The sequence below is a fragment of the Pleurodeles waltl genome, chromosome 10, assembly GCF_031143425.1.
Source record: "Pleurodeles waltl isolate 20211129_DDA chromosome 10, aPleWal1.hap1.20221129, whole genome shotgun sequence".
NCBI classification, from domain to species: domain Eukaryota; kingdom Metazoa; phylum Chordata; class Amphibia; order Caudata; family Salamandridae; genus Pleurodeles; species Pleurodeles waltl.
The window spans coordinates 755,513,365-755,540,846 of NC_090449.1; the positions used below are offsets into that span (position 1 = coordinate 755,513,365).

General features: G+C 46.4%; 1 protein-coding gene across 1 annotated transcript in view; it reads right to left on the reverse strand.

The window, feature by feature from the left end:
- YME1L1 (YME1 like 1 ATPase) overlaps positions 1 to 27,482 on the reverse strand; it is a 665,597-nt gene that overhangs the window by 268,274 nt on the left and 369,841 nt on the right. Inside the window, exons 13-14 of the mRNA XM_069211321.1 lie at positions 15,579 to 15,691; positions 14,748 to 14,903 (exon numbers count right to left, since the gene is read on the reverse strand). Of these exons, the coding sequence (XP_069067422.1) occupies positions 14,748 to 14,903; positions 15,579 to 15,691 (269 nt within the window). The remainder of the gene's footprint in view (positions 1 to 14,747; positions 14,904 to 15,578; positions 15,692 to 27,482) is intronic.

Below are 27,482 nucleotides of genomic sequence, written 5' to 3' on the forward strand. Positions count from 1 at the left end.
GAGGGACAGGAAGCTGAGAAGGAACCTCTTTCCTCATCCCCTCTCCAGCAACCCCTTAGATCAGTTGAAGTGAAGAAGTGGGCTATTCGGACACCCTCACTTACCGACAGCAGGCGGACTACAAGCAAGTCTTGCATCAGTATGCTAAGCTCTTCTCTTTGATCCCTAGTCAGACTATACTGGGGACAGCTTACCGGTCACAAATATAATCTACAGACAATCTGACCACATCAAAAAGAGCATCAAAGCTGAAGTAAGCAAAATGCAGGAACTGGGAGTCATTGAGTACTCGGAGACTCTGGGCCAGCCCATTTGTCTTAGTCCTCAAGCCTCATTTCCAGGGTGGAAAGAAAGAAACTAGGTTTTGTGTGGACTATAGGGCCCTAAATACAGTGATCAAAACAAATGCCAACCCAATTCCTAGGGCTGATGAACTTATTGACAGGTTAGGGGCAGCCACATCTCTCGGTACTTTTGATCTCACATCAGGGCACTGTCAGATAGGTCTGACTACTGGAGCAAAAGAGAAATTAGCATTCTCCACTCCTGATGGGCATTCAGTTTACTGTTATGCCCTTTGGACTAAAGAAAGCCCTTGCCACCTTCCAAAAGTTGGCAAATAAAGTTCTGACTGAATTAGAAGAATTTAATGCAGCATATCATAGTGACAATGGTGTCTTTAGCTCTACCTGGCAGGATCACCTGATCCACCATGGCAAGGTCCTAGAGGCTCTGAAAAGTGCAGGCCTCACTATCAAGGCAAACAAGTGCCAGAAAGGGTAGGGTCAGGTTGTATACTTGGGTCGCCTTGTAGGTGGAGGCCAAGTTCAACCACTAAAACACAAGATCCAGACAATTCTGGACTGGGTAGTTCTAACCAGCCAAGTCAGGGCATCCCTTGGCTTGACTGGGTATTACAGGAGGTTTGTGAAAGGATACTGCACCACTGTGGCACCTCTCACAGAAATGACCTCCAAAAGATGACTAAAGGACACTGAGCTGTCAGAAGGCCTTTCAAACACTGAAAGAAGCAATGTGCTCTGCACCTGTTCAAAAAGATGCAGATTACACCAAGCAGTTCATTGTACAGACTGATGCCTCTGGATATGGGATAGGAGCAGTCTTATACCATATCAGTGATGATGGTCATGACCAACCTGTTGCTTTTATTAGCAGGAGGTTACTCGCCAGAAGGCAGTGTTGGACTGCCACAGAGAGGGAAGCCTTTGCTGTGGTTTGGTCCCTGGAGCAGCTGAAGGCATACTTGTTTGGCTCTCACTTCCTTGTTCAAACTGACCACAGGTCTCTCAAATGGCTAATGCAAATAAAACGTGAAAATCCCAAACTGTTAAGGTGGTCCATCTCCCTAATGGAATGGACTTTACATGGAACACAGACCTGGGATTGGCTATGCCAATGCTGATGGCCATTTCAGGTTCTTCCATTTAGAAGATGAAGACTCACTTTGGAAGGAAGATGTTACTTACTCAGTAAGTATCTGTTGGAGGCATGTAGTGCTGTAGATTCACATGCTCTCCATACTCCTGCCATCTAGTGTTGGGCACAGAGTGTTGCAAGTTGTTTTTCTTCGAAGAGGTATTTGAATCACAGGGTCAAATGACTCCTCCTCGGTAATAATGCACATTGGTTTTGACCCCTTTTGTTAGATTGTTTTCCTGCAGGCGGGTGAGAAAAGGAGTGTAGAGGAAGTATAGGGAAAGAAATGTTCCTGCAAATGTAATTATATATGTACAACTATATACAAGTATAAAAGTAACTGATACGGCCAGAGGTGCCCAGGGAGGACGCATGTGAATCTACAGCAGTACATGCCACAAACAGATGCTTACTGAGTAAGTAACATTTCTGGTTCAATGGCATGCGTGGCTGTAGACACACATGCCCTGCATAGACCGTAAAGCAGTCCCTCCATGAAAGTGGTACCTAGCCTGTGGGAGTTGCACCTGACTGAAAAAGTGTTCTTACTACTACTTGACCTATATTGGCTTGCTGGAGTGCAAGTACGTCCATACAATAATGTTTTATAAGTATAAGTGGTGTAGACCATGTACCTGCCTTACAAATGTCAGCTACGGGTATGATTCAATGGAAAGCTATAGCGGCCTCCTTCTTCCTAGTAGAGTGTCCACTAGGAGCAACAGTAAGTTGTTTTTTTGCTTTGGCATAACAAGTTTGTATACATTTTACTATCCATTGAGCTATACTGCTTTTGGATATTGAAAATCCCTGTGTGAGGTAATGAAAAAGCTACAAAGAACTGTTTAGTTTTCCTGAAGTCTTTAGTTCTGTCAATGTAAAACATCAATGCATATTTAACATCTAAAGTGTGGAGAGCTCTTTCAGCGACTGAGTCAGGCTGCGGAAAAAGGACTGTTGGTTCAAAGGATTTGTTGATATGGAATTGGGAAACCACTTTAGGAAGTAACTTCGGGTTTGTGCGAAGGACAACCTTATCTCTATGAAGGTCTCTATGAAGCTCACTAACATATCTGAGTGATGTGATATCGACTAACAATGTCGGTTTCAAAGAAAGATACAGACAAAGGCATGACTGAAGTGTTTCAAAAGGATGGCACATGAGCCTGGTAAACCCAATAGTTAGGCTCCAGGGTGGTACAGGAGGCACTCTGGGTGGAATAACCCTTTTAAGGCTGTAGGAAGCTGGCTCTGTATATACCTTATCAAAATCAGATGTAATGTGCACAGAGTCCAGGGGTTCCCCAAGAGGCTTGACAGAGGCAGTAATAGATAATACTAATGCTCTTATTTGTGGTAGTGTGGTCGAGAAGTTAGGCTTATCAGAGGGTAGTGTTAAGCATTTGTTGTACACACACAAGCAATAGAAGGAACACACACACACAATTACTCAACTCCAGACCAATAGGATTTTAAATGGAAAAATATATTTTTGTTTCTTTATTACTTGAACCACAAGACTCAGTTCAGAAGTAAATACTGTTGCAGGTAAGTACTTAGCATAGACATCAATGTAACTTTGTTTCACTTTAGTCAAGTAAACAGTTTTTAATAAAACACAGAATATCTATTTTAAAAGTGGACACTGCATTTTCAGAACAGTTCACGGGAGAAGAAAATTAAGTACAGTTTTAGAGGCAAGCACACGACTTACAGTTCTAGGGTCTGGGTTTTAGGTAGTCCGTCGTTGGGGGTTCAAGTTAACCCCAAACACCCACCACCAGCAACACGGGGCCGGTTGGGTGCAGAGGTCAAAGTTAAGCAATTTTAATGTGGGCTCCTATGAAGACAGGGGGTACTCAGAATTTGGTATACCAGCAGGTAAGTACCCGCGGCTCGGAGGGCTGACCAGGGGGTACTAGCAAAGCACTGGAGGGGCCTCAAGTAGGCACCAATTGAACACTCTCAGCGGCACTGGGGCAGCCAGGTGCAGGGTGCAAACAGGGCGTCGGCTTTCCAATGAAATTGTTTGAGGGGGTCCTCTCTGGTCGGTTGAGCCACCTAGACTCGGGCAGTGGGCGTTGGGTGCAGAGTGGTTAGGACTCAGGCTTCTGGAGTGAGGTGGGAGTCCTTTAGAAGAGGTTTCTTATTTTCCTCTGTGGACAGGACCGCTGTCCGCCAGAGCTCTTGATCCTCTGTGATGCCGGCAGTCCTCTGGAGGTTTTTCAGTGGTCGCTGGACCTGTAGGACGCATAGCCTTTCTTCTGCAGCTTCTTTGAAGCAGGAAACAGGCTGGTAGGGCTGGGGCCCAGTCAGTTGTTGTCTCCTTTCCTTCTCTGCTGGGATTACAGCCAAGCAGTCCTCCTCCTTTTTGTGAGGCCATCAGGAATCTGACTTGCTTGGTTCTGGGAGCCCTTAAATATAAGATTTAGGGCCTTTTTAGGGGTTAGAGGGCAGTAGCCAATGGCTACTGTCCCTGAGAGTGGCTACATCCTCTTTGTGCTCACTACCTTTGGGGAGGGGAGCACATACCTGTCCCTATTGGTCCCTGTCCTCCAAACCAAGATGGAGGATTCTGCAAGGAGGGGGTCACTCCTGCTCTGGACACCTTAGGGGTGGTCCTGGCTGAGGTAGGGACTAATTTTTCCTAATTATCCGGCTGGACTTGATGCCAAACGTGGGGGCTTTGTCCAGAGGGTGGGCATCTCCACTAGCTGGAGTGCCCTAGGGCATTGTAACACGAAGCCTGAGCCTTTGAGACTCACTGCTAGGTGTTACAGTTCCTGCAGGGGGAAGTTTGAAGCACTTCCGCCCAGTGCAGGCTTTGTTTCTGGTCTCAAAAGCACAAAGGCTCTCACCCCAGGAGGTCAGAAACCTATCATTCAGTGGCAGGCTGGCACAGACCAGTCAGTCCTGCACTGAGGAATTGGGTAAAATACAGGGGGCATCTCTAAGATGCCCTCTGTGTGCATTTTTTATACCAAACTTCCCGGTATTCAGTGTAGTCAGTTCGTTTTGTCAAACTCCCAGACCATATACTTATTATGGCCACACTGTATTTACAATGTCTAAGAATGGACATGGACACTATAGGGGCATACTGCTCATGCTGCTATACCCTCACCTGTGGTATAGTGCACCCTGCCTTAGGGCTTTAAGGCCTGCTAGAGGGGTGACTTACCTATGCCACAGGCAGTATTTTGTGTTCATGGCACCCTGAGAGGGATGCCATGTCGACTTTGCCTTTTTCTCCCCACCAACACACACAATCTGCAATGGCAGTGTGCATGTGTTAGGTGAGGGGTCCCTTAGGGTGGCACAACACATGCTGCAGCCCTTACCTTTTACAAGGGACTTATCCATGTGCCAGGGGTGTGCCAATTGTGGAAACAATGGTACATTTTTAGTGAGCCAACACTGGTGCTGGGGCCTAGTTAGCAGGGCCCCAGCACACTCTCCGCATCAATATCAAGCAAAAGGTGGTGGTGGGGCAATTATCCTACAAAGGCCTTCCATCAAAGCTTTGATAGCTGGGATTCTGAATAAGGAAGTAGGTTGTCTGTTCTGCAGATATAAGCAAATGGAAGTGTAAGCTAAATTTGCTTTTCGTAAGTGGAATAATTAAATGCGGTCTTGGACAGTAGCTTTAAATAGATTAATATGTTTGGGTTGGCAGTAGCAAGCAAACGGTTTCCATTTTGCAGCATATCAATCTCTAGTTTTGAGTCTATGATGTTCCCTGAAAATGTCCATTCGTTCCGCAGGCAATCCTCAGTTACCAAACTCTGTCTTGAGGAGCCGTAACGCAAGGTTGAGTGACTTGGGGTCTGAATGTCTGATCTGTCCTTGATTTTGAGTGAGAAGGTCCGGCCTGTTGGGGAGCTTCTCGCGAGGAACTACAGAGAGGTCCAGAAGTGTGGTGAACCATGGCTAACGTGCCTTTAGGAAAGCAACCTTTATGACATGGTTAGCTCCCTACTTTTTGCTTCGTACCTAGGGCTTGGGATACAAAGGAAGGTCCCCAAGGCCTGCAGCACCAGTTGTGCCATCCCCAGGGACCCAACACCAAACCCACACAGTGCTTCCATTGCAGACCGTGTGTGTTGGTGCAGGTCAAAATTGTACACACGATCTGCCACACATTCCTGTGTGCCAGGTCCCCTAATCACTGCATGTGGCAGGTGTAAGTCCATCCTTAAAGGCAGGGTGCCTCCTGGCACACGTGAGGGCAAATTAAACTTGTGCAATATTTTACTAATTGCAGCCTCAACATGCTGTAAGGAGATCTGACTTTCAAGTATTTGGGTGGCCCACAATAGATTACTTGACAATCTCATACCAAGGTAGTCAAATTCTTTGACCTGTTCCAAATTGACAGATCCCAGCCTTACCTTCCCCCTAAACGTCTTATGCAGCCAGAATACCACTAATTGGGTTTAGAAACAATTTCCAGACCAAACCTGGTGCATGCATCTGAAAATTGATCTAAAATATTCTGTAATACAATAGGTGTTTTAGAGATTAACAAAGAATCATCAGCGAAAAGGAGAGCTGGAATCCGCTCATTGACTAACGTCAGTCAATCTCCTCTGCAATCATATAAGGTGTTGATTAAACCATTTAGGTAAAGTGTGAACAATGCTGGATCTATAACTCACCCCAGTGTCACTCCTTTCAGTATGATCTGTTAGCTTACTCTCCTTGCCCCATCTTACTTGTGCCTAATCCCTGCTATGTAATTGTATTAGCAAAGATAACATTTCTAATGGCATCCCTATCTCCTTCAGTGTGGGCCACAGCTTTTCCCATGGCAAAGATGGCTCTTTATATAGCAGACAAAAATGAGTTACACTGTGCAAAGTGTCCAGGCACACCCCAAAGGAACCAAAGAGGCACAAATGACACCCAAAAAGCTCTCTTTTGTGGTAGGGTGGATGAGCAGTTAGGCATATCAGAGGTGTGAAAGCACCATTTTTGGCATGGTTAGCCCCTACTTTTTGCTTGGTATCTGATGTGATTTCGACTGAAAGTGCACTGGGTCTCTGCTAACCAGGTCCCCAGTGTCAGAGCTCTTTCTCAAAATTGCACAGTTGTTCTCCACAATTGGCACCCTTTTTAGCACCCTCTAAGTCCCTAGTAGATAGTACCCCTGGTGCCTAGGGTACTAAGGAAGGTCCCCGAGGCCTGCAGCACCAGTTGTGCCACCCCTAGGGACTCCTCAGCAAACCCACATAGTGCTGCCATTGCAGACTGCATGTGTTGGTTCAGGAAAAATTGAAAACACGACCTGTCACACACCCCTGTGTGGCACGTACCCTACCACTGCATGTGCCAGGTGTAAGTCACCCCTAGGGCAGGATGCATCAGGACACACGTGAGGGCATGTGTACATAAGTAGATATGCCCCTGCTATCTGTCACTTCTTAGACATAGTACAAGAAAGCCATTTTTCAATACATGTGCTGGACACTGGTCACTTCAAGTTTCCCAGCTACATGGTAGCTTCTCTGAACCCTGGGATGTTTGGCATCAAACATCTCAGATTAATAGACCCTCACTGATTCCAGTGAGGGATTTATTAATAAATACACCCAGAAGGCACCTTAGAGGTGCCCCAGAAAACCTATCAGCTACTAGTGTGTTGAGAATCAGTGCTCGAGGGCCAGAGACAAAAGCCTGCACTTGGTGGGGGTGTTAGCGGAGATGACCAATCCCCCTGTCCTGACCCCACTTTTGGCGGCAGATTAGGATGTGTGCCTAATTCATGACAGTCCGGTTTTGCCCACTTTCTAGTGTAAGTGGCCATAAAAAGGGTGTAGTCACCCTAAAAGTGGTCAACCTATTGGGTACCACCTGACACTCCATGTAACACCCTGAAAATAAGTATGTAGGTGGCACTCCTAAACCCTAGAACTCAGATCCTGATGACATACGAAATAAGGGACACAGAGGAGTTGCACCTGCAGAAGAGGAAAAGAAGACGCTGCTGACCTGGTACAAGTACCACCGGCCTACCTGCTGATCACGACAGATGCCGCCCAAAAAGACGACTCATCCTGCAGCTAAGCCGCCAGAAACCAGGTGTACTGCCTGACTTACACAAAGACTCAGACTCCTGTGAGCAGAGGATTTGCTCTGCATCAAAGTCTCAAGACAGGACGCTGCAGCCTTCGGAACAGCAAAGACCAAACACCCGAAGTGACCACTGCACCCGAAGTCCACAACCTGAGGTGGAGCAAACCACCAATGCCTGCAAGGTTCCCCAGCTGTCCAGAGTCCAAGTCCATTTTGGGTTCTCCCCTTTGGACTCCCCCAAGTTGCCTGGAGCTCTGCACACAGGCTCCTCCGACCCCTGCGACCTTGTGGTGAGGGAAAACCCGACATCACCAGCAACCACTGCACCTGTTGCCCACAACACAATCTGAGGTGGGTCACTGGTGCCGAACACCTCCCCGGCTCCCCCTGAGCTTGAGTACACCCAGATAATCAAAGCAGATCTTACAATCGTGGTTGCACTCGAGGCACCAAAGGTAATATGCGGGTCCGTCATCGACATCGAGCGGTGACGGGCGCTGCAGGGCTTGAAGCTGGTCTTTCCGAGAGGACATCCCTCCCACATCAGGAGGAAATCCTCAAAAAGCCTTATTCAAAACATTGACAAAAGACAGTCAAAAGTGTCTAAGCGGTATGCTCTTCTCTGGATTTGCGGTGACTGGTGAAGAAAGAAAAGAACTGCTGTCAGGGCGCTGGGATGGTGCCCCTACAGGCACTGTTCACCTCACTTTCAGCACACAGGAAGCCATGTAGAGCCCAATGATGGCACCTACTGGCATGCAGGGGTACTGCTCATGAAAAGTTTCCGGATCCAATCCAACACCTGGAGGTAATTTTAAAGTAAAGAATCTGCAGCTAGAAGTCTTTATCAGATTATGCTCTTTCTCAGTGCAACTTGATTCCCTATCCAGCAGAGAGGAATGGATGGCGTTATATGTTGATGTCTATGCAACTAGCCTTGGTGGTGTCAGATGTTGCGGCGGAAAGACTGGCTCAACCAGGACAGACCTTTGATGTAGGAAAGTAGGGGGTTTTCTGACATGGTTGCCCCCACTTTTTGCATGGTGTCTGTGTGTTTTGACTGCAGTACATTGGGATCCTGCTACCCAGGACCCCTGTGTCAGTGTTCTCACCCCCCAAATTTGTTAGTAAGTACTTCTTACACCCCACAATTGGCATACTGGTGTACTCCTGTAACTTCCTAGTATATGGTACTTAGGAACCCATGGGCTACAGCATGTATTATGCCACCTATGGGAGCACATGAAAACTGTGTCTATAGGCCTGCCTCTGCAGCCAGTGTGAAATGGTGCATGCACCTTTTACCCTGGATATAAGGTTTACCTTATATCCCGGTCACAGCACTCTGCCCTTTTAAGTCACCACTAAGGTAGGTGCTTCTGCCCAGGGCAGGGTGCATGGTTCTAAGTGTGGGGGTACCCCGTACATGAGCAGAGGTACCCCTACAAACCCCAGACCCCAATTTCTGGGCTTTGTAAGTGCAGGGAAGCAATTTTAAGGTATGAAGTAGACACTGGTCATCACAAGATGGGCAACTACATAATGGCTTCACCAAACCTAGTCATGTTTGGTATCAAACATGTTGGAATCATGCAACTACAGCAATTCCAGTGTTAGTTGCATGATACCATGTACTGTGGGGGTTCCTTAGAGGATCCTCCCCCATGTCTGTCTGTACAGCCTTGCAGAGTCTACAAGCAGGCGTGCTGCCGCCGACCCCAGACACTGTTCTGCCCTCCTGCTGCTTAGCCTAACTAGGGCAGGGGAAGGCAGAACAAAAGGATTTACTGCACAGGGAGGAGTTATGACCTTTCCTTCAGAAATAGGTGTCTCGAGGCTGGGGTGGGGGTGTTCCCGAGTGCCACCAGACAGCTTAGAAAGGCACATTCGGTGCTCTTTTTGCACAAGCCAGTTTAGTCCAGAGCAGGAGCCCCCAGCTCCCACTCTTGTGCGAAACCACACAAAAGACAGGGGAGTTACCACCCCATGTCCAGCTACTCCCCCAAGGAGGTGCCTAGAGCTCTGCCAGGTGGCCACTTGATTCTGCCATCTTAGAAATAAGATGAGCAGAGGCGCCTGGGAGCATCTGACTGGTCAGTCCACAAGATTAGCATCCCTGACCTCACCTCCTTGATAGGTGGGTCACTGCAGAAGATGCCCAACTCCCTTCCTGGGTTACCTAAAGGCTCCCCTGAGGGTGGGACCGCAGAATTGACTGCAAGATTCTTCTTCAAGACACTTCTGCTGCAGGAATTCACCGGGATCCAAGAAAAGATTTCTTCTCGTAGGAGGAATCCTACTGCAACTTTGTCCCCAGGTAGTGCAAGGACTCTGAAACTTCCATGGCCGTGCACCACTCAGAGTTACAAAGACTCTGCCTGCATTAAGGACCGCAAGAAGGAACCTCCCTTGGAGTGAAGGAGTCACTCCCCTGCATCCGCATGCCACTCAACAACGATGGCCAGTTTGTGGATCCTTCTGTCCCACGGACTCTAAGGCTCTGCAACACAGATGGTGGCTTGGTGGTTCCCCAGAGGTCTGACCTGTCTTCTTTGCAACTCGGAAGACTGTAGTCCCTCGTTGGAACTGCTTGGACGGAACCCCTGTGCACAGCATCTGTTTGTCGTTACAAAGGCTTGTTGGTTCTTCAGTCCGAAGACCTCCTAGTCCAAGAAGCCCCAGCCTCAAGCATCACACAGCTCTAAGACCGACATTCTCCCTGCAACTCCTTCAACATGGGCACACATCTTAGTGCTGCTGAGGCCTCCTCGTGCCTCCTTGTGTTTGGTGACAGAGCCCTCCCACCCCTCCCCCCTACCCTGGGATCTCCATTGATTCTTGCTGGCTCTCTTTCTTCCTGAGGGCTGACCAGGACTTACTGTAAAGGTTGAATCCCTTGGACAATGCTGGTACCCACTCCTGCAGCTCTTCTTGCATCACATCTTTTGCATTTGCCAAGGATTGTTGGCGGTCCTGCTGGCCACTGACCCTCCTGCAATTTGACAACCTGCATGGGAAAACTCAATGACGTCCCCTGGGATTCCTCAGCATTGCATGGACTCCACAGATGCATCTTCATGGCCTATGTCCTGCAGTGAAGCATCCACAAGAAGGTTGGGCATTGTCCTGCACCCCCTGGGCAACTCCAGGTGGCTTGGACTCTGTCCCCTCTCTCCACCGGTACTCCTCCTCTGGAATCCACACCTGGGCTCCAACGATCTGGTCCACGGGACACTGTAGCAGCTGGACAGCCGAAGTAACCATTGACTTCAATGGGAGGTCCTGACAACTACAACCCTATGCACCTGAGCTCCCAGGTGTAGGTACTCCACTTCTCTGGGTATCCAATGGACCTGCCTTGTCCCAACGGGTTTCCTCGGGGTCCTCTGGGAAGGTTTCTGAAAAACAAACTTTAACTGCAGCTTTCTCATGTTATCCTCTGCAAACGGGCACCTGGGGGAACCTATTTATTTACCTTTGGTATTTTAGTACTTCCCCATTCCTGAAGATCCTTGGGTGTCAGTCTTGGTTAGTTGTGACTTTCTTATCCCACTTTTTTGTTTTTTAGTATATGGTGTGGCCCCCTCCCCCCCAACATGAACCCATGTTATTTTATGTTCATTCTTACCTGTTTCTAAGTATATTTTTGTGTGTCTATATCTCTGGTTAGGAGATATACCAAAGTTAGTTTAGTGTCTGTGTTTTAATAAAGAATACCTTATTTTTCTAACACTGGCGCGGTTCTTTCTGGTGATAACATCACTGAGTAATGTGGTATTTGCAACTGCTTTACACCTTCTCCGATATGCCTTATCTACTCTCCACAGCTACCCTATGAGAGCTTTGGTTATTTGGAACCACTACCACTATCGCCAAGGGTTGCATGGACTTAGTACAGGGTGCCACACCTAGGTGTACACCATGTACTGAGGCGGCCTCCTACATAGGACACCAAGCAATAGGACAACTCTCTGATGGTATGGAGCACATTCGGAACTAAGCCACCCGCAGGGTCTTATTGAAGGACAGAAACCGTTCAGAAGTTGAAGGACCTGGCTACAAAATGTCAATGAGAAAATTAGCCTTATTCTCCACTGAGGGAACTGCAACTCTAGCACCTCTGCAGCTCTACAGACTACGACCACGAAAGAGGAGCTCTTCAACAGGGGAGGATGGACACAATAGCGAGTAAATAGTTTGAAAGAAAATGTCAAAAGAGACTGGGATTAACCAGATCTGTGAAGCCCCTCAAGCCCAATCTAGAATATACTGATTTTAGAGTCTGTAGGAAATTTCCTTCTTTCTTGGCATGGTAACCCCTATTTTCTACCTGTTGTCAGTGTGTTTGACTGTATCTACTGGGATCCTGCTAACCAGGACCCCAGTAGTTATGCTCTGTCCAGTAAACTGTACCTTTTTCTTCCCACAATTGGCATACTGGTCCCCCCATGTAAGTCCCTAGTAAACAGTACTTAGGTAACCAGGGCATTCGGGTTCTAGGGGATCCCTATGGTCTGCGGCAGTTATTCTGCCACCTATAGGGAGTCCATGCAAAGGGTTCTGCAGGCCTGCCATTGCAGTCTGCGAGAAACGGGGCCATGCACCCGTTTTCACTACAGGTCACTGCACCAGGTCACTACATCACCCCTATGTTAGGCCCTCTCAGCCCAGAGTGCAGGGGTCAGGTACCTGTGTGTGAGGGCACTCCTGCACTAGCAGAGATGCCCCCACAAACTACAGATCCATTTTTCTGGACTTAATGGACATAGGTCACTACCTATGTCCAGCTACATAATGGTAACTCCGAACCTGGGCATGTTTGGGATCAAACATGTTGGAATCATATCCCAATACTGGTGCAAGTATTGGAAGTATGATTCCATGCACTATGGGGGCACTTCAGAGGACCCCCAGCATTGCTACCACCAGTTTTACAGGGGTTTTCGGGCAGCCCACGCTGCTGACACACCTCAGACGGGTTTCTGCCCTCCTGCTGCTTGATCTGATCAAGCCCAGGAAGGCAGAGCAAAGGATTTCCTTGGTAGAGGGAGGTAACATTCTCTCCCTTTGGAAATGGGTGTGACTGGGTTGGGAGGGGTTAGCCTCCCCAGGCCACTGGTATGCTTTGAAGGGCACATTTGGTGCCCTCCATGAATAAACCAGTCTATACTGGTTCAGGGACCCCCGTCCCTGCTCTGGCACGAAACTGGACAATGGAAAGGGGAGTGACCACTTCCCTATCCATCACCACCCAAGGGGTGGTGCTCAAAGCTCCTCCAGAGAGTCCTTGGGTCCTGCCATCTTGTTTTCAAGGTTGGCAGGGAAGTCTGGGAGCATCTGAGTAGTCAGTCTAGGAAGGTGACCTCAAGCCCCCTCATGATAGGTGCTTACCTGGTTAGGTGACCAATTCCTCTTTCAGGGTTATTTAGGGTCTCTCTCTTGGGTGGGTCCTCAGGTTCAGCTTGCAAGACTCCAGCAGGATTCCTCTGCAACGTTCACTTTGACTTCTGGCCACTCAAACTGTGACTGAACCCTCCATGAACCGACAACGCTGCAGGCAACAAAGAAGACTCTTCTGCAACTTTGTTTCCATGACTCCTGCCAGCTTTGCAACATTTCCCCATCCGTGCATCCTCAGAAGACTGCAACTCTTCAGCCTGCACAAGAAGAAGGAATCTCCCTTGGAGTGAAGGAGTCACTCCCCTGCAAGCCACGGCACCTACAGCAAACAACGACCAGCTGCGTCGTTCTCCCCTCATCTTGAGCTGTGTGGATCCTGCATCACTGGTGGTGGTCCGGATTGGTCCTCTTGGTCTTCTCTGCCAGCTGTCAAACTTTGGTGAAGGTAAGCTTTTGCCTTCCCACACAGGACAGTATCCCTGTGCAGCCTGTCTTTTGCAGCTTCCAAGGCTTGTTGGCATCTCCTCCAAGGGATCTTCAGGCCACATGCAGCTCCAGCCCCAAGCATTCCTTCCTGCAATGCACAGCCTCCTGTGTAGTTCGCCAGAGGCGTGTGATACTCTTTTGTAGTGCTGCATGGGCTCCTTGTGCAACTCCTGTGTCGCTGTCCTGTGGGACTCCTATGGGTGCTGCCTCTGAGCCTGTGGACTCTTTGCAATGCTGAGGGTGCTCTGTGACTCCCCCCTCCTGGGCTGAGTCGTCCTTGGCCTTGCTGGTCTCCAGCAGCACCAATTTTCCACTAACCACAAATTTGCCTTTGCCCAGGCTTGTTGGTGAAATTCCTGCCCCGACACCCGTCTGCAATCTTCACTCCAGCGTGGGACATCTTCTGCAGCCACAATGAACTCTTCTCTGGCTCCAGGGCTGCTGTGCTGACCTGTTCATCATCACTTTCGACCAACTCCTGCAAGTACAGCTGAGTGGGTAGTAGCTCCTACTTCTCCTGGACTCCAGGACTCTTGGACTTGGTCCCCTCTCACCACAGGTCTTCTTTCTTCAGGATTCCACCACTGGTTTTCTTGCAGTCCTCTCTAGGTATCTTTCTTCTTTTCCTCCTTTTGGGTGGTTTGGAGAAAATTCAGTGTTTTACTCCTGCTTTCTTGGTCGCGGGGGATGCTGTTACTTACCTCTGTGGTTTTCTAGTACCCCATGCTCCCCTCTACACATTCCACTTACCTAGAAGGGTCCAGTGTTCGCATTCCATTTTTTTAGTATATGGTTTGTGCTACCCCTAGGGTTATTATTGGTTATTGCTATTTGCACTGTTTTCTAACCTTTTCTATGCCTATTTCTGATTGCTAGTGTATATATTTAGTGTATTACTTATCTCCTCTGGGAGGGTTGTCCTTCTAGTATTTTGTGGTATTGTGTTCCAAGAACAAGATACCTTTATTTTTGTAAAACTGAGTGTTTTCTTTCATGTGTGTAAGTGCTGTGTGACTACAGTGGTATTGTATGAGCTTTGCACATCTCCTAGATAAGCCTTGGCTGCTCATCCACAGCTACCTCTAGAGAGCCTGGCTTCTAGACACTGCCTACACTTCACTAAGAGGAGATACCTGGACCTGGTATAAGGTGTAAGTACCTTGGATAGCCACCACACACCATGCCAGATTCAATGCTGTTCAAACAGTATATATGCACATACAAATCCACAAATAGTTATTTTACTTTTTATGGAAAAGAAACAAACAGAAAATGTTTTTGAACAAATAATTTTGTTAGGTTTGACTTTACAACATACAGTGGTTTAGAGAGAAAATACAGAACTGTACCCATGAGAATCTTGTCTTTTGCAAATTCTAACTCCTTCATGCTGACCATCTCCTTTCCATCAACAGCTGCTTTTAATGCAGACTGATTCACAAGGTTTTCTAGTTCTGCTCCAGAAAAGCCAACTGTGCCTCTCGCTATTATTTCCGGATCAACAGCTGTGTGAAAAAAAAAAATATATTAGCTGCCAACTGTATAGCAATTATTTCACCAATTACAAATCATATTAAAGAAAGGCAACTATTTTTTTAAGGCAGGAGGCAAGGAGACAGGAGAGAGAGAGAGAGAGAGAGAGAGAGAGAGAGAGAGAGAGAGAGAGAGAGAGAGAGAGAGAGAGAGAGAGAGAGAGAGAGAACAAAGAAATGGAGAGACAGGAGGTAAGAGGAAAAGAGAATAATGTATCCCTCCCCACCTCTCCCCACAAGGGTTTTCTTCTGCCACTTTTAATGCATGTAATCATACCTTGGCTGGGGTTAGAGCTTGCAAGGAGAAGAGCAAACAGAATACTTCAATCTTTAGAATGACACACATTTATGCCTACACTGGTGACTATCAAACTTACTTACTAGTCTCAATCCTCGCTACCAACTCAAGGATGAACATATACGGTTCTAACTTTCGTAGTACTCAATCCAGTGTGAATCTTTGTATCTTCTCTCCCTTAGAAGATGAAAAGCTGATTCAGAAGTCACAAGATCAGGACTAGTGGACTGTACTTTGCCCATAAAGCTCAGTAGAAAGTGCATACCTTTGAGATATGTTGCCATCTCCAGTGAAAACTGATATGACAATAGAAAACATAACAGCTCCATTCACAAGAAAACTCCACTTACTCTCATCACACTTTATTTTATTCAGGTACCACTGCAAAATCTCTGTTCGACCTTTCACATCTGGTCTGGGAACTGTAACTTGCATATCAAAACGACCAGGACGTATTAGAGCACTTTAGGGGAAAAAAAAGTTACAAAACCATTTTACCAATGTGTTATCGGTTACTTCGTTAATTACCTATGTAGCATGTAAGACATTTTTTATTTTACAAAAAGAACCAGAATGCAGGCATTTGACATGGTAGTACTGAACTAAGACCTTCACGGGCATGCACATATGGGGTGAGAACTGGAGGAAGGTCCCCGTTTGGTGTATTAATAGACAAGACATTTTAAAATAGATAGATATTAAAGAACAAAATGGTTACTTACCAATAGGAGTAGTTTTGCAGCTTGAAGAGTTTTCTGGATTCACATGCTGGGCATTATTCCGCCATCTAGTGGTTGGGTCTGGAAACGTTCAATTGTTTTTCCTTCTGGGCATCGTCGACCCCCTGGAAACTCCTGCAAGTGGTCGCCACCTTCAGAATCTTTTTTCTTTTTTGATCTCTTTCCTTTTCCTTCCTTCTTCCTCTTTCCTCCTGTTTTCTTTCTTTTCCCTTCTCCCAACTGTTTGCTTTCTGTCCCATTTCTAGGGAGTAGGGTGGGTCCCATGTAAAGCCAGAAAACTCTTCAAGCTGCAAATTACTCCTATTGGTAAGTAACCATTTCGTTTTGCAGCATGATTCCTTTTCTGGCTTCACATGCTCTGCATTAGATTATACCGCAGCATCCCCTTCCTTGGTTTGGTCGGGATGAAATGCGGTTCAATGAGCAAATAGCTGTCTAAGACCTTATGCCCACCTGTGCTTCCTTTTTCATCTGAATATCCACTCAGCAGGGTTTAGTGAAGGGTTGTGGCGATGCCCATGTTGTTGCTGCAAAGATTTCGACAATGGGCATGCTTCCTAGGAATGTCAGTGTTGAGTCCATTTTTCTGGTTGAGTGCGCTCTGGGGTGCACAGGTAAGTGTTTTCCAGCTTTGGAAAACATTTTGGAGTGGGGATGTTGTTTGTCTAACTCTATGCAATATCGGTGACATGTTATTTTGAAGAGCCACGTGTATGATGTTATTTTCCTCCAGTTCTGGAGAAATCCTTTTATTTTGACCCCTACTGGTGCTATGAGTAGGGCGTTCTTGTTGCATGGGTTTTAACTGCTTAAGGGAGCTGGTCTCTTCCTCTTGCTTTTCCTTGAAAGTGCTGCCTCCCTGGCTGTTGCCACTGCTGGTATGTTGACGGCTGAATGCCCTGATGTCAGTTACCTTGCTGCTGTTGTTGCTCTGTCATGAATGGTGCCCTGCCTGTGGGCTTTCTGCCTAGAATTCCCCACCTGAGTGTGCTGCAGAACCGGTAAGCTCCCATTGCCCTTGCTGTCTCATTGTTCTTCTTTATTTGTTGATGGATGTCGCACACTACTTGTCTGAGTAGTGCATCCCCCCTGTGCAGGGCATGTAGGAAAATGCCCCTTTTTGACTTGGTCACTCCCACTTTCTGCCTGGTATTTCATGCAATTTTTACCAAAAGTGCACTGGTTCCTGCTAAGCATGTCCCCTGTTCCAGATCTCTTTCCCTAAAACTGCACAACTATTCCTCAAATTGCAATACATTTATCACCCCTGTAGGTCCCTAGTAAATGGTACCCTTGGTACCTACGGCATGGGTACTAAAGAAAATCTCTAAGGGCTGTAGCACGTATTGTGCCACCTTAAGGGACGCCTCAGCCCACTCATGCACACTACCACTGCAGACTGCGTGACATAGTGCAGACAAATGTGAAAACACAACATGCATGCATCCTGTTTGCCATGCCTGCAGACACTGCATGCAATGTATGAAAATCACCCCTACAGCAGGCCTTATAGCCCTAAGAAAGGGTGCACTATACTAAATGTGTGGACATATCTGAATGAGTAAGTATGCCCCTGTGATGTCTAAGTCAATACTTAGATATAAGTGAACCAGGAAGCCATTTTATGACATGTGCTTGCACTGGTAATTACGAGTTCCTCAGCCACATGATAGTTTCCCTGAAACCTAACAGGTTTGGTATCAAACATCTAGTCTTAATAGGCCCACATTGTTCCAGTGATGGATTTTTTAAAATATGCACCCAGAGGGCACCATAGAGGTGCCCCCTGAAAAACCTACCAACTACTAGTTCACTCACTGCCTGGTCTTGACCAGCCTGTCAGCACAGATGAATTTCTGACCCCCTGGAGGTGACAGCCCACGTTCTCTGGGGTCGGAAACAAATCATGCTCTTGAAAGAGGTGCTATCATCTCCTCCAAGCAGGATGGCTACTTAGCATATCTAGAGAGGAGGTTTCAAAGGCCTCTGCCACCTCTTGTTATGCAACCCCGGCTTTCCCAGTCAGTGGAAATGCCATCTCCTCGGCCCGAGTCCCATTTGGCACCAGGACAGGTGAGAAAATTAGTATGTATCTGTAGGAGGGCAGCCATTTCGACCCAGAGCCGCCACCTCTTCTTCTCAACCTCATACACCTTTTGTCTGGAGTCTGCTTTCTTTTCGGTGTTGACGGTTTCCCCCCCTGCTCTGATGCTACTGCCTTCTCTCTTGCGAGGAAGTTTGCATCAAGGTCTTCAACTATTCCTTTGGCTCTTCAGTATCCCTTCTTCGGGGGCCGTGTGGTTCTCTTGGCTTTAGCTGACCTTTGGTTTATGAATGTTTTGGCACCGAGGCTGCTTTGTCAGGCTTAGGATCTGAGTGCTTAAGTGTCCCTGCCTTTCACATTTCAGTGGTTTTACCTTTAGTCCTTTTCTACTGGTGTTCATTGTCATCTTTTTCGCTGCCCTCGTCTTTTTGGGGTCAGCCTCAAAGATTTTAACACCTGAATCTGCTCCTCGTGCTGCTCCAGCCTCCTCGACATTCCCCTCCTCGTCGCTTGAGACATCCAGAAACCAACCGTAAATAACCGTATGCAACATGTCTTTTTCCCATAGGAAAGCATTTGAGTGAACGTTTTACTTACCTGCAACAATCACTATTTAAAAAAGAATTAAACCTTAAACCATAATTCTCTGTGAACCAATAGGGGTTTGCCTGGACTCTCTACACAGTGTAGCTTGTTTTGGTCCACTATAGAAAGAGCCAACTTTCTTCCTACAGGGCATGTTTATTATGGACGCCTGTATCTCCACTTTGAACCCTGATATGCTGAGCCAGGTTTGCTTCTCTAGGGTTGTTCCTGCACACATCTGTCTGCTGGCTCTATCTGCAGCATTCAGTACAGACTCAAGGCAGATACTGGCAATGTTCTTTCCCTCCTGGATGACTGCCTTGGTTGGCTATTTCGTGGCATTCGTCAGGTAGGTGCTGTATGCGACTTTCTATCTACTCCCATTGTTGGTGCCCACAACGATTCATGAGAGTGCTGGAAATGGCTATCCTGCATTGGGTAGCAGCCTCCCTCCCCATCTTCCTGCCCACCAAGTTAACCCTCTTGCTTTGTCAGGCAGTGGCACAGTGGAAGAGGGGGTGTGGTTTCTTTTACTCGCAGTCACTCAATAATAGTCTGCAAGAACATTTCCCTTGATGTATTTCGGATCCTGAGTGGAATGTTTGTATTTCTTCTCCACTCTAGGTGCGACCGCCCTTGCAGTGGCCGGTTCTCAGAAGGCCTCCTTTTCCTAGTTCGGGATGCTAGGCAGCAGGGGCAGGTACATATTCCCTTCTGGGCTGGCATCAAGGTCTCTAGGAAGAAGCACACTCCCTCCTTTCCGTCTAGTTAGACCCCATAGGTCTCTGTCTCTCTTTTTACAAGGTTGTTGTAAAGAGATAGGTCATCTGTCGGTGGTGGTGTTGAAGGGTAATTGTCTACACCCTCTTCGGGCGATCCTGCGAAGTCCTGCCATTTGTCTTTGAAATGACCTGAATTGACGAAGGCCGGTGCATACTCGACCTCCTCTAGTTCAAGAACTCCTCCTGGTCCTCGTCATGGAGTTCCCGGGTTGCCAGTGTCTCTAGGGCTGATTGGCCATCTTCGGCCTCATTAGTCATCAAGTGCGGCAAAGTAATGTGAAATTCCCCCAAGCAGTTGAACTCCTTTTTCCTCTGTATGAGGTCAGCCATTTCGACCCAGAGCCGCCACCTCTTCTTCTTGACCTCGTACACCTTTTATCTGGCGTCTGCTTTCTTTTCGGTGTCGACGGCCCCCCCCCCCCCTGCTCTGATGCTCCTGCCTTCTCTCTTGCGAGGAAGTTTGCATCAAGGTCTTCAACTAGTCCTTCGGCTCTTCAGTATCCCTTCTTCGGGGTCCGTATGGTTCTCTTGGCTTTTGCTGCTTTCTCAGGCTTAGGATCTGAGTACTTAAGTGTCCTTGCCTTTCACATTTCAGTAGTTTTACCTTTAGTCCTTTTCTGCTGGTGTCCATCGTCATCTTTTTCGCTGCCCGCGTCTTTTTGGGGTCAGTCTCAAAGATTTTGACACGTGAATCTGGTCCTCGTGCTGTTTCAGCCTCCTCGACCTTCTCCTCCTCGTTGCTTGAGAGGCCGCGGTGTCTGAGTGATTCCTGCATCTGTGCTCGACATGGTGTATTGCTCTGTAAAATGTCATACCTTAAATGTTTTTGGTAAGAATTCCATGAGGCCTCAGTCTTCGTCCTTGTGGTCCGTCAGCAGGGAACGATTGAAGACCTCGTGGGGGTCTCTCTTGGCATACTTCTAAAGGCAACTGGGACAGAATTTAAAAGGGTTTTTCTCCCCATGACCCTTGTCTGTCCCTTCTCTCTACATTCTCTGGCAATGGTGCTCTTACTGGTGGGGTCCCAGTCAGGCCATGAACAATCCCTTTCTCCTATGTAGTCTGTTTTGCCTTTATCAACGACATCTTTGACTTTTCTCCAACCTCAAAACAATTCTGAAAATCTTCTCTTAAGAATTCTTCAGAGCTCCTCCATTGTGCTTCCAGACACTGTTTGACGTCACAGAGGAGGGACTTAACACCAAATGTTGTTCAATGACAGTGTCATTACGTCACCCAAAAGAAAAAAATGACTGGAGTATTTCTGAACCCAACCACTAGATGGCACAATAAGGCACAGCATATGTATCCAGAAAAGTAATCCAGATGCTGCAAAAGTAAATCAACAAACTCTTCCCCATAGGAACGTTTCAATTGTTAGATTACCCTATACTCTTTAGGTGTTCTTCTTCTGTAGATTTTGTCTGGTGCTTTCATGGGACCTGAAAGCTGATGGGTAAGGTTATGTACAGACTGCTTGATGTGTGCTTATGAGTTTTTCTTGGGTAGCAAATGCCCCATGTGGAAAGGTCCATGTCTTTGCACCTTCCACAAAAACTGTGAGAATATGTTGAGTGGGCTTTTTATTGTGAGCCTACATATGCATATACGTTTATGAGTTATACTTTCAGGAAAGATTTCTGCTTCTGCTGGTCTATAAGCGTAAGTCTTATTTTTGTGTGTATCCTTTCCCCAATGTGCAAGTCAGAGTAGCCTTCTGTAAGGAAAGTCATTTGTGTAAACCACTCATTAGGGAAAATTTCAATTCAGCTCACAAAACAATGGTACATACACAATTTAAGAAACTGCAAGAACTGTTCAACAATTCAAGTATAAGAAAATGTGCTCAAAAGTATTTGGAATGGTTGCATATCACAAAGAGTGGAAAAACCACACTTGCTTTTACAACAGATTGAGAGTCTATTTAAGGACTTAAGTATTTATTGTGTGTGTGTGTGTATTTATTGTGTGTGTGTGTGTATATATATATATATTGTCACTTACCCAGTGTACATCTGTTTGTGCCATATTCCGCTGCAGATTCACATGCTGTGCATACGTCTGCCATCTAGTGTTTTTTTCGAGTCACGGGATCGAGTGACTCCTCCTCTTTGGCCATTGTGCATGGGCATCAACTCCATGTTAGATTTTCCCGCAGAGGGTAAGGTAGGAGTGATAGAGTATAAAGAAAAGAGATGCCCATGCAAATGGAATATATATATATATATATATATATATATATATATATATATATATATATATATACATACATACATACATACATACATACACACACACATATACATATGTACAAGAGATTGTTTAACTTAAATGGTTACAGGCTTCCGGGGAGGGTGCATGTGAATCTGCAGCGGAACATGCCACGAACAGATGTACACTGGGTAAGTGAGATTTTTCGTTCGATGGCATGTGTACCTGCAGATACACATGCTGGGCATAGACTAAAAAGCAGGAGTTGAAGTTGTTTAAAATAATGTTCTTAGTACAGCTTGACCTACTGTGGCTTGCTGCACTGCTAACACATCTACACAATAATGTTTAGTAAATGTATGGTGTTGACCAAGGAGCTGCTTTACATATTTCAGCCATTGGTATATTTCCGAAGAAGGCCATTGTAGCCCCTTTTTTCCTTGTGGAATGTGCTTTAGGTGCAAATAAAAGTTGTCTTTTAGCTTTAAGGTAACATATTTGGACGCATTTTACTATCCATCTTGCTAAACCTTGTTTTCAAATGGGGTTACCTGAATGAGGTTTCTGGAAGGCCACAAATAACTGTTTAGATTTTCTGAATGATTTTGTTCTATCTATGTAATACATTAGGGCTCTTTTAATATCTAATGTATGCAGGGCTCTCTCTGCCACAGAATCTGGCTGTGGGAAGAAGACTGGTAGTTCCAGTGTTTGATATGAAAAGGTGATACCACTTTTGGAAGAAATTTAGGGTTAGTTCGTAGTACGACTTTATGTTTATGTACTTGTATGAACGGTTCTTGAATTGTGAAAGCTTGAATTTCACTAACTCTTCGCAATAAAGTAATTGCGACAAGGAAGGCTACTTTCCATGTTAAGAATTGTATTTGACATGAGTGCATAGGTTCAAATGGTGGGCTCATAAGTCGCATGAGCACTATGTTTAGATTCCACGAAAGCACTGGAGGCGTTCTCGGTGGGATGATGCGTTTTAACCCTTCCATGACGGCTTTGATAACAGGAACTCTAAATAAAGAGCTGTGCTGTATATTTTTGCAAATATGCGGAAACTGCAGTGAGATGTATTTTTATGGAAGAAAATTAGATTTTTGCAAATGACGCAAACAGCATACAATATCTTGTATTGATGCTGAAAGAAGGGTAATTTGTTTAGATTGACAGTAATACACAAATCTTTTCCATTTGTTGGCGTAGCACTGCCTGGTAGTGGGTTTTCTTGCTTGCTTAATTACTTCCATACATTCAGTTGGTAGTTGTAGATACACAAATTCTACGACCTCAGGAGCCAAATAGCTAGATTGAGTGTGTTGGGATTTCGATGCCTGATCTGCCCTTTGTTTTGTGTCAATAGATCTGGTATGTTTGGGAGTTTGATATGTGGTACTACTGACAGGTTTAATAGTGTTGTGTACCACAGTTGACGTGCCCACGTTGGTGCTATGAGTATCAGTTTGAGCATGTTTTGACGCAGTTTGTTGACTAGAAATGGAATGAGTAGGAGAGGGGAGAAAAGCGTAAGCAAATATCCCTGACCAATTGATCCATAGAGCACTGCCCTTGGATAGGGGATGTGGGTACCTGGATGCAAAGTTTTGGCCTTTTGCGGTTTCGCTGGTGGCGAACAGATCTATGTTTGGATGTTCCTTACTGTTGAAAGTATTGTTGAAGTACTTGAGGCTGAATCTCCCACTCGTGTGTTTGTTGATGATTTCTGCTGAGAACATCTGCCAATTGGTTGTGTATCCCTGGAATGTATTGTGCTACCAGGTGAATCTTGTGGATTGCCCATTGCCAATTTTTTTGGGCTAAGAGGGAGAGTTGGGATGAATGTGTCCCTCCTTGTTTGTTTAGGTAATACACTGTGGTCATGTTGTCTGTTTTGATAAGGATATTCTTGTGAATTAGAAGAGGCTGAAAAGCTTTGAGTGCTAGGAATACAGCTAAGAACTCCAAGTGATTTATGTGTAACTGTTTGTGTTTGGTCTCCCATCGTCCTTGAATGTTGTGATTGTTGAGGTGAGCTCCCCAGCCAATCATTGATGCATCTGTTGTAAGTATGGTCTGAGGCACGGGGTCTTGAAATGCCCGCCCTTTGTTTAGGTTTGTGGAATTACAGCACTGAAGGGACATGTATGTTTGGCGGTCATCAACACTAGATCTTGAAGTTGACCCTGTGCCTTTGACCATTGCTGTGCAAGGCACTGTTGCAAGGGCCGCATGTGTAATCTTGCATGTGGAACAATCGCAATACAGGATGCCATCATGCCCAATACTTTCATGGCGAATTCAACAGTGTACTGTTGGCCTGTCTGTATTTGTGCTAATATATTGTGAAATGCTTGTATTCTTTGCGGATTTGGGCTTGCCAGCTCTCTTTGAGTCTTTAGTGTGGCCCCTAAATATTGTTGAATTTGCGCAGGTTGTAGTTGTGACTTTTTGTAGTTTATGGAGAACCCTAGGGTGTGGAGGGTTTGTATTACATAATGCGCATGGTTTTGACACTGTGTATGATTGTTTGATTTTATTAGCCAATCGCCCAGATGTGGAAAGACATGAATGTGTTGCCTACTTAGGTAGGCTGCGACTACCGCCTGGCATTTTGTGAATACCCTGGGAGCTGTTGTTATTCCGAAGGGTAACACTTTGAACTGATAATGCTTTCTTTGAATGACAAACCTGAGATATTTTCTGTGCGCTGGATGGATGGGTATGTGGAAATACGCATCCTTGAGGTCTAATGTTGCCATGAAATCTTCTTGTTGAAGTAGTGGGATAACATCCTGTAGTGTTACCATGTGAAAGTGTTCTGACAGGTTGTAAAGATTGAGGGTTCTGAGATCTAATATTGGCCTTAAGGTCCCGTCCTTTTTGGGAATGAGGAAATACTGTGAGTAAACTCCTGTCCCTATTTGATTTTGTGGCACAGCTTCTATCGCTTGTTTGAGTAATAGAGATTTTACTTCTTGCAACAGAGCAATATGGTTTGTAGACAGCTTGTGTGGGTTTGGTGGAATATTTGGTGGAGTTTGTGTCAATTCTATGCAATAGCCATTGCGGATAATTGATCATACCCAGCTGTCTGTGGTAAAGGGTAGCCAATTGTTGTGGAACCTTTGCAGTCTTCCCCACACAGGTGAGAGGTGTGAATTGGTAAGGGATGGCACAAGTCACTGCTTAGTTTGTTGTGAGGCTTGCTTTGCGGTTTGATATTTTCCCCTAACTCTGGGGTACTGCCCTCTATAAGTACCTTTGAAACTACCTCGTTGATATTGATGTTGGTACGCCGACTTTGGCTGTGAGGTGGGTGCCTCAGCAGTTTGGGCTCTAAATCCACCTCTATATTGGGGCTTACGAAAGGATCCCCTGTATTGCGTGGTATACAGAGCACCCATGGCCTTTGCTGTGTCTGAATCTTTTTTCATTTTTTTCAATTGCTGTGTCCACCTCTGGGCCAAAAAGTTGTTTTTGGTTCAACGGCATATTGAGGACTGCCTGTTGTATTTCAGGCTTGAATCCTGAAGACCTAAGCCATGCGTGTCTTCTTATGGTTACAGCAGTGTTGATGGTTGTGGCTGCTGTATCTGCAGAGCCTAGGGCTGACCTGATCTGATTATTGGTGATGGTTAGCCCTTCCTCTACTATTTGTTGTGCCCTCTTTTGCTGGTCCTTGGGGAGATGTTGAATTATGTCTTTCATCTCATCCCAGTAGGCCCTGTCGTAGCTAGCCAACAGTGCCTGAGAGCTGGCTATCCTCCACTGGTTGACTACCTGAAATGCCACCCTTTACCCGCAGCATCAAACTTCCTACTCTCCTTGTCTGGTGTGGGTGCATCACCTGATGACTGCGAACTTGCTCTTTTTCTGGCTGCACTTACGACTAGGAGTCTGGAGGTAACTGTTGGGTGATAAAGACAGGATCAGAAGAAGGTGGCTTATATTTTCTCTCCACCCTAGGAGTAATTATTCTTGCTTTTACTGGCTCCTTGAATATTTGGTCAGCATGTTTTAACATGCCGGGGAGCATGGGAAGAGACTGATAAGCTGCATGTGTAGAGGAGAGTGTATTAAAAAGGAAATCATCCACTAATGGTTCAGTATGCATGGCGACATTGTATTAGGATGCCACCCTAGCTATGACTTGAGTGCAGCCTGTACTATCCTCTGGTGGTGAAGGCTTAGAGGGATAGCAATCTGGGTAGTTTTCAGGAATAGGGTCTGGATCATAAAGATCGCATGGATCCACATTGTCCTGCTGCGAATCAAATGTGTGCTGGTGACTGCATAGGTGTAGGACTAGTGGGGGGGGGGGGGGGTAGAGATATGTAAATGTGAAGAGAGAGGAGGAGACTGAGGAGGAGAAAACTGAGGAGGTGGAGGTTTCTCTTTTGTTCTTGCCACTTTAGCTGGAGGCTGTGCGGTGTCCAATTCCTCTTGAAAGGCTAATTTCCTCTTTGGTTTTGGAGGAGGTGCTGTTAAAATTCTGCCAGTCTCTTTATGGATGTGAATCCTGGCTTGCCTTTCATCCATTGCCTCCATTTGTGAGTCTTCCTCAGTGGCTTTATGGCTTTCTTTAAGTGCCTGAAAGTCCATGCTCCTCTGTGTAAATAGGCTTTTTCGTCTCCGAAGCTGTTTTTTTCCGGTATCGAAAAAGTAGGGGTTGAGGATGGTCTCAGCTCTGAAAACGATTTTCGAGATTTGGATTTGAAAAAGCGATGTTTGCTGGGGTCGGAGACAGAGCTTCGGCTCGAGTCCCATGGCTTGGGGGGAGTGGCCTTTTTCGGTGTCGAAGTAGTGGGTTGGTCACCGAAGCCCTTTTTTCAGGTCGAGCCATGGCCTTCCGGCAGTGGCGTCCCCAAGGCCTTATGTTTGGGCTTGGCTGGGACCTGGGCAGGCGTACTCATGTGCTGTCCCTGACGTGACCAATCTGTCCTCCTCAGACTCCTGCTCGGAGTCGGATCCTCGAACGGAGACAGCAGTCTGCATGATCTCCTCCTCTTCGACGTCGAGACGGTCGGTGCTTTGGGATGCCATCTCGAGTCTCCGTGCTCTTCTGTCTCGGAGCGTTTTCTTCGAACGGAAGGATCTGCAGGCCTTGCAATTTTCTTCCCGATGGTCTGGGGAAAGGCAGAGATTACAGATGAGATGTTGGTCTGTGTGAGGGAATCTAGCATGGCACCAAGGACAAAAGCGGAAAGGAGTACGGTCCATGAGTCTTCCACGTGGTCGGCCCGAGTTGGGCATGGGCGCCCCGAAGGGCGAGTAAAGATGTTTGATCCGACGGTACCAAAAGTGTTGATAGAAGATGGAACACGATCAAAACAATACCGACGAGAAATAGAGAGTTTTGAAACTTTTCCGACTCAAACTATCGTATCGAAAGGGAACACATCCGAACCCGATGGTGGAAAGAAAACAATCTAACATGGAGTTGATGCCCATGCGCAATGGAGCCGAAGAGGAAGAGTCACTCGATCCCGTGACTCGAAAAGACTTCTTAGAAGAAAAACAACTTGTAACACTCCGAGACCAACACTAGATGTCAGACGTATGCACAGCATGTGTATCTTCAGCTACACATGCCATCGAACTTACACATATATATATATATATGGAAAATGTCACTTACCCAGTGTACATCTGTTCGTGGCATTAGTCGCTGCAGATTCACATGCTGTGCACATCCCGCCATCTGGTGTTGGGCTCGGAGTGTTACAAGTTGTTTTTCTTCGAAGAAGTCTTTTCGAGTCACAAGATCGAGGGACTCCTCCCATTTCGACTCCATTGCGCATGGGCGTCGACTCCATCTTAGATTGTTTTCCCCCCGCAGAGGGTGAGGTAGGAGTTGTGTATGCTAGTAATAGTGCCCATGCA